Source organism: Uranotaenia lowii, chromosome 3 (assembly GCF_029784155.1).
Source record: "Uranotaenia lowii strain MFRU-FL chromosome 3, ASM2978415v1, whole genome shotgun sequence".
In the NCBI taxonomy this organism is placed as follows: Eukaryota; Metazoa; Arthropoda; class Insecta; order Diptera; family Culicidae; genus Uranotaenia; species Uranotaenia lowii.
Window position 1 is genome coordinate 212,709,060 of NC_073693.1, and position 7,553 is coordinate 212,716,612.

A 7,553-nucleotide genomic window follows, 5' to 3' on the forward strand; every position below is an offset into this window, starting at 1 on the left:
GGCGCAATAGATGGCACTGTTTCTAGGTAGCTCTTTTGAAAGTAAGAATTTTTCGAGAGGGCGCAATGGTGTTTGAACTCATTTATAAATAAATTTAAATATACCATTTAAACAAGCCGAATCAACTTTTGAAGTACCTGATTCTTGGAAGAGCGTAACTATAAATGATCTTAAAAATTAATAAACTAACACCGTAGAAAAATGGACGGCTTCAATATATTCACAACAAGGTAAATTCATCTGGTTCATTTTACCTTGATTATTTTTACTAAAGAGGCCAACTAACAACTTTGACAAGCCAGACGAACCAGTTATTTTATCCAGTTGAGCTTAAAATTAATAATCCAACGAAGAAATACAGATTCTACGCTTCTCTGAGTGGGCATTTTCACGCATCATATCTGTTTATGATAAGTGCTTCATGCTAGTTTGAACATCAATTTGATCGAAACTCGTCAAATAGATGCGACCTTTTCATAATTGACTAAAAGTTTGTTGTTTTGTTTTGTTTCTTTTCCTTTTCTTCTTGACAGTTCTCTCTGGTGTCCTTGGAGACATCTGGTGGCTCAACCAAAAAACTTAAAATTGATTCAAAACGGTCGTCGGGACCTTACACACTTTTCAAGGCTTAGCTTGTACATCAGTTCATCAGTGCTTTAACTTTTTTCACGTAATTTCAGAGATTTTCGAGTTTCGCCCTATTATTGTTTTCGATTTTAGTTACGCCTGCAAGTTTCGCACAATTGATCAGCCGTTTTTGTTTTGGTTTTGAAGTAACGCCCCTTCATCCTACACGCAAAAACTAATTAGGCCGTTTTGTCACACACGGTCAACTCAGTTACGCCTATTGGCCCTACACGAATAGAAAAATTCACTCCATTTTGAATAGGCGTAACTTCACGTTCCAACGAAAATGCAACAACAGGAAGTTTCGCCCAATTGAATTTTATCAATTTTTGAAAGTTTTAAGTAATTTTAAGATGAAACCGCGTTTGATAGGTAAAGTGCAACCGCGTGCATCCGGAATGACCGTTAACTCGATTTGTTTACATTTGGCAGTTTCGCCCATTTGAAATGTTACGCTAGAATTGTAAAAAAAAAACAAAAAAAGAGTGGCTCATTAAAGCTTTAAGCACCTTTAAGGTATATGAGCCGTTACAAATAAATAGTTATTTATTATAAAACAGATAAAAACTTAAAAAAACAAGAACCTAGGTGGAGTCTTGTCTCAGACGGTACTCAACGTTTAAAAATACGACACTGTCTAAACCCGAATAAAAAAATATAATAAATTATAATTCTACGACAACATCAAAAGCAAGTTTTTTTTTATTCTGCCAGGAATTTACCACATCGTGGCATTCTTCCCTTATCAAAAGCAAGGTTCTTATAAGGGCATCCGCAGCAATCGCGAGCAAAGTGAAAATGCTCACGAGTTTAATCACTTTTATACCGCACCGGGGGTTAGTATATGGGTGAGCAAAATAGGGCCGTTGCCGTCGGGACCGATAAAATCACCAAATTTGCTCACAAGAAAGGGGCGAGAGCAAACATGCACTGAAAAAATTCTTCCGTTTAATGCTGAGTTTAACAAACGACGTTCAGCGTGTAGAGTTTGTTGACATTATTTGAGATTATTTGCAGTGAAATTTGCGAGTCGAAGACTGCAGAAGGGCATATAGTCTTAGTTACTGGCCCTTACCCCCGAACGGCTGAGCTGAAGGGCTGAAGCTGTTCAAGTAAAAAGAAGAAGAAGAAGACTGCAGAAGAAGAGCAATTATTATAACCTGGTGCTGGTGGTAAACGGCTCCTTCAGTGACGGATTTGTTCGGTGCCGAATATCCAGTTAGTGGTCATGATTGCAGATTTCCCCGGAGTCCCACCCAACCGCAGCAGCAGCAGAAGCTGTTGGAACATGTCGCGAAGGCTGTGGTCTCCATTCAGCCAGCGGCGACGACGGCTGGAATGCTATTCATCGAGTGAAACTCCCTAAGGACTTGAAACACTAACGAGTCATGGAGGGCAAAGCTGTTGAGGTAATTATTTAGATTTTTAATACTAAACCAAAAAACATGAAAGGCTTCAGCCTAATTAGCGATGCTTTAGTATAAGTATTGGTCTCAAACTACCTGCTCAGATTTTTTTATTTTACAAAATATGCAGGTTGATTTGCTGCCCGGACCCAGACAGCATGAACAGCGCGATTCACCAAGACGGCCACTGTCTTCGGCATCACACGTCAAATGCAGCGGGTTAGTGAAATGATCCAGCATTTCCCCAGAAAATCCCTCGGACGATCAGACCACCAAAGCGAAAGTGCAATCTTCTGGCGTAGAAACAAAAACAGCGAGCATTAATTCGTGTATACCGTATAGCATTTCTTCGCAACCGCATGTTGCGAAACTTGCGGCTACAGAAAACGGAGGCAACAATTGATGGTCTCATCCAGCTGGACAGTGTTTTTTCCGGCACAACCTATCGTCTTAATTAGGGGTGAAGCTGGAAAAGTTTATTAGTAGGTCTAAATCGCTGTCAAGGTTGAATTTCAGCGATATCTTTATTTTTAAGAGACGTTTAACAATTTAAAAAAAAAAAATAAAATTACTTATAAATATTGTGCAATTTTTTTTCTTCTTTAAAAAATAGGAACCTGCTTGAACTAAATTAAACAGTAAAAATGTTTTAAAATTTATTAAAATTTCTAAGTTTTCAAGAGTGTTTTATGAATTAAACTTTTTATGTGGATATAAAATAAAACAAACCAAACATTCGCGGTTCCGAAAATTTAATAGAAAAACATAAGTGTTCATTATTGTTAAAAAGATGAAAATTCAATTGAAAATAATGAATTGCATCAAAACTGGTAACTCCAACGACCATAAATTTCATTGTTCCATTGGGGCAATGACGCAGCACGGTCCTCAATCTCGCTGCACCAGGGTGGACGGTTCCGACTCATTGGAGCCGGAACCTTGGACCAGCGGTAGAAGACCTCCTGCTTGATGGTGGAACTCCGCAACAGCTGGCATATTTCGCGCAGGTTCCGCTGACTGTCAGATGATTCCGGCTGCTGTTGCCCGGAAGTTCCTCGGAAGTCCTCGAAGCTGCTTGGATATGCTGCTGATAGCAGCTAACTTGAACCATGGTGCGCACCGTCAATAACAAACTCACGACTCAGATAATTTACTCAGTCCGAATTAATTTTATCAAGGTTTTTTGCAACTCTTATTTTTCAGTGCAATGTGAAATGTATACTTTAATGCTACCGCCCGGTGCGCGAAAGAGTGTGTATACCAAAACCGGTCCGCTGAAATGAGCAAAATCGGGCCTCGTATACTCACTTATTGGTGCGTTTGCTCTAAGAAACATTCTATATATACACACCTTGACCAATAGTTCTTTTTTATCGAGCACCCAAAAACAATGACAATTTGGCAACGCTGCCACCGACGCTTGCAAAAGTAAACAAACAACGATGGACAGCGAAGTAAAATCTGTTTTTCTTGTAAAAATTATTTGCCTTAATTTTAATTGATTACTTAAAAATTTAAGCCTCCAGCAGATGGGCATCTGACTGACCTCATCGACAGCGAGTGGTTAACGGACGAACTACCCAATGACCAGATTGCCGTTCCCTCGGAAAAACTACCAGACCCGGAAGCGGACAACGGTGATTCCCATTTAACCCTCAAGGAACAGGAACAGAAATGGTCTGATTTGGCTCTGTCTTCGTTGGCCCCAGAGCTTTCAATCTCCGAACAATTGAATCTGAATGGCGTGTGAGATGGAGCTGAAGAGTGAAGATTGCTATTAATTAAATTTGTTCTTTATTTAAATTTTTGTAATGTAAAAATGTTGAACATCATGATTAAATTTTAAGTCGATCTAATTCTTCATTAAACATTACTTTCGAAAGCATTAGAGCTTGATAATCCTGGGAAGAAAATTGAGAAATTCGATAGGTGTTTAATACAAGTAGCCAATGTTTACAGCATAAACTGCCAGTTTCATAACGATTGCATAACTAAAGGCGATTTATATCACAGGCTTCCACTACTAAACGCAAGACGTCGCAGTCGTTGTAAAAAAGACCTTTTGCGGAATTTAAATACACTGAAAATTTTCTTCAGCAAAACAATCCAGCTGATAAACATAAAAACGTCCCAAGTATGACAGAATAAACTAAATAAAACGGGATATCGAAAAAATATACCAACATTGCTTACCAGAAATACGCAGCGCATCAACTGCTTGCAAAGTTTCAATTATCCAGTGAAAATCTCTGCCAGGACCAGCTGTGAACGGTTTCAAATTTTAACCATTGGCCCAATATGATGTTTTGCTGTCTGAAGAACTGCCTGAATGGTGTTATTCCGGCGCCATCCGTTCCACTGAAAAGGGAACATGACCCAATCCAGCTAGATACGTCACATATGGGTATATATTCTTGGTAAAATATGGTTCGAGAAATTGGTTGAATGCTCCTCATTCATCATGAGCCTGCCATCGATCAAACGACAATTTGATGTAAACAACATGAATGTGAACTTCAGTTTATTTTTTTTAATTGTGAAAGGAATAGGACACTATTATGGGAGTTCCATAACTTTCCTATATGTTTCTATCAAAATGGACTTCCCTAATTATTTTATCATCAAATTAAATCTTAATGTTAATTATGTTTTCCAGGTCACGAAGTCGTTGTGATAAAAGGGGGCCAACGAGCGTGCGGTTCCGGTGGAGTTCTGGCAAACACTCCACTTTTGCAGTCGAAATCCTACTTCGAGGTAAAACTGCAACAAGGTGGCCACTGGTCCATCGGTTTGGCTACTCAGAATGCAGATCTGAACCAGTCACTGGGCGGTTTCGACAAAGATTCCTGGTGTCTCAATTCGGATAACTGTGTGTACCACAATGCAAAACTGATTCACAAGCTGGAGCGAAAATCGACTGGGACAAATGGCAAATCACCTCCTCTCACACAACATGTGGATGACAAACTCGAATCACCATTGAATGCGCCTCAGCTGGTGAACGACACGGGCCTACCGGACGAGGGAGATATCATTGGAGTGGCTTACGATCACGTGGAGCTAAATTTCTACCTTAACGGAACGAACTTGAACGTTCCGGTGCTCAACGTTCGAGGAACTGTGTTTCCCTGCATTTTCGTAGATGAAGGTGCCATTCTAGACATTGTGCTCGATAATTTTAGCTCCAGTCCGCCTCCCGGATTCGAGCGAATATTGATAGAGCAATCTTTGCTGTGATTGCTTTATTTTAGTTCTCAAAATTACGTTATGTTTCTATTTTGCTCCTCTACTTCGTAATATTATTAATGTTCAACTATCTAATTCTTAACTCCTATTCTCATATTGAATAAGTCTTCTTTCTTCTCAACAGTCAAAATCAAATAAATGTTATTATTTATTAAAAATGTAAAAACTATAATAGGACCATAACACCTTTCGTTTTATTGATATCCATTTCAATAGACTTTTATTTAAATTTTATACTTAAATTTTAGTTGACAATCCCAAAAAAAGATAAAATGTTTAAAAAGCCTAACTAGATGTCCAGGTAAAGCGCTTATTATATTTTGCTAGCATATTGAACGATGAAAAAAATAAATATTTTGCTGCAAAACTTGTAGAATGCTTTTATCAAAATGATATTTTTTGTAGTGTTGAATCCTTTTTCTAATCCCAATAATCTAAGCGGGCCAACTGGTTTTTGGTCAATCAACTGAATAATTGCACAGAATAAGACATTTATACCTCCAACACTTGTATATTTTCATACTGTGCTGATTTTTCATTAACTGTGAATAAACTGTAACCTAAGCAAAATACAACGTTTTGATTAGCTGTTTGTCTTTTATTCGATCTGAATTTGCAAAACCAAATCGAACTAACGAATACCATTGTATACACTGAACTTTCCAACTAATCGGCAAGAACTAATCTGAGGCCGATGACATAGTGAGTGCGATGCGATGCGATGCGAACCGGCGAATGCGATTCAATGCGGCGATCCACATTTAAAGAAAATGTATGCGAATCGCTTAAACCTGACATACTCAACGCGGCGAAGCAGATGTCAATTTGTTCCGCCGCTCGAGTTCGCATTGGCCGCGTTCGCCAAGTCGCATCGCATCGCTCTCACTATGTCATCGGCCTGAATCTGTAATCACACTTAAATAAAACTTTACGATTTACTTGCAGTGAAAATTCAGTGAATCTTTTTTCTTCAAGTGACTAATGAAGATACATACATTTCACTTATTATGATCAGGCTTCCGAAAAGTACAGCTTTGCTATGACAGCTTTTTTCTTGCCAAACAAACTGTCTCGGTTTTCCTTACCACTCGGTTCGCTGCTGTACCGTCGGTAACGAATCGTAATGCTTCGGCTACATCGCACACGTGCGAGAACCCAGACTGCATCTGAACAATCTGCTCAAAGCATGCGTTGCCGAAAGTGTTGTGCTTTAAGCTGTAGCGAACCCAACCGACAGTTCGGTTTTCATCCCCCATCCTCCTGATTCGAAAATAATTTCATCCTAACTGTCAGCCGACAGGGCTGGACGTGACAGTTTTTGCAGGACTGTCACGGGTGACTGTAGTGCCCATACCGTACCCATGCCCGATCGTATGCGCTGCTGCTCGGATCGAATAGATCGAACGAGCCATATATCCACACCGAGCAGCAGCATACGACCGAGGCGTAACGCGATGTGTGGTGCCGATGCAGGTTAGGCGGAAAGGGGTGGGGAGGGTGATTGGGGTGATCACCACCCGCAGTAGCTTCAAGCAAAAGGAAAATACGTTCGTTCGAAATCAACTCAGCCCGAGCGAATCTCGGCTACAGTCGGACGGAGTGAGTAGTACTGTCATGCGAAATTCAACGCATTGAAAACTGTCACGAAGATTTTCCCAAAACTGTCACGATGCTCAAAAAACTTTCATGCCCACGAACAAACTCTCGCATGAGGTAAAACAAGCCATCGCTGTACATCGCCCGACCACTCCTTTTAAAACTGTCGGGGAAGCAATATTCGGGAAGCTTTCATCGAGGTGCATGTGCGACATTCGCAAGAATACAGTCGTTCGCCAGTACTTTTTGGAAGCCTGATTATGACACTCCACGCAAGTTTCGATTGAACTTTTAAAGTGAAACATACTTGTAAATGTCACGAATAAATTTAGGTAAGTACCTATATCAAAAATTTTCAACCTCATTCATGTATCTTTTAAATAAATTTTATTTTAAGTGTTTACTTGGAAAATTTAAAAAATACAAGTCGCAGAACGAATCATCATTTTTGTTAATTGTACAAATCTAAACTCTCGGATATTATTTAAACGAATTTACTAAATTTAAACACCGAATAGAATCATTTTAAATTGTTATCAACAAGCATTTCTGCTCCAAAGACGCTAGACCGATAAACCGTTATTATTTTTTCGGTGTTTCCTGACTCCCATTTTTCTGTGCCTAATTTCCAGTACTTAATCCTTAAAACGCGATCACTAGTTATAAACCATTAAATTT

At 39.3% G+C, this 7,553-nt stretch overlaps 2 protein-coding genes across 2 annotated transcripts; both read left to right on the forward strand.

Annotated features, from left to right (window-relative positions):
• Positions 1-3,430: 3,430 nt before the first annotated feature.
• Positions 3,431-3,889, forward strand: LOC129757134 (anaphase-promoting complex subunit 13). The gene is made up of 2 exons (XM_055754256.1): positions 3,431-3,487; positions 3,553-3,889. Exons 1-2 carry the CDS (start codon positions 3,476-3,478, stop codon positions 3,781-3,783), a joined length of 243 nt encoding a protein of 80 aa, XP_055610231.1. The 5' UTR covers positions 3,431-3,475; the 3' UTR covers positions 3,784-3,889.
• A 328-nt stretch (positions 3,890-4,217) lies between these two features.
• LOC129756025 (SPRY domain-containing protein 7) lies at positions 4,218-5,824 on the forward strand. The gene is made up of 2 exons (XM_055752777.1): positions 4,218-4,437; positions 4,690-5,824. The coding sequence occupies exons 1-2, from the start codon at positions 4,332-4,334 to the stop codon at positions 5,268-5,270; spliced, it is 687 nt and encodes a 228-aa protein (XP_055608752.1). The 5' UTR covers positions 4,218-4,331; the 3' UTR covers positions 5,271-5,824.
• Positions 5,825-7,553: the final 1,729 nt, after the last annotated feature.

Bases quoted from the DNA above. Each gene is read 5' to 3' on its own strand.
- LOC129756025 (XM_055752777.1), top strand. From the start codon at position 4,332: ATGATGTTTTGCTGTCTGAAGAACTGCCTGAATGGTGTTATTCCGGCG. The intron at 4,438-4,689 runs GTATATATTCTT...TATGTTTTCCAG, and splicing joins GCTAGATACGTCACATATGG to GTCACGAAGTCGTTGTGATA.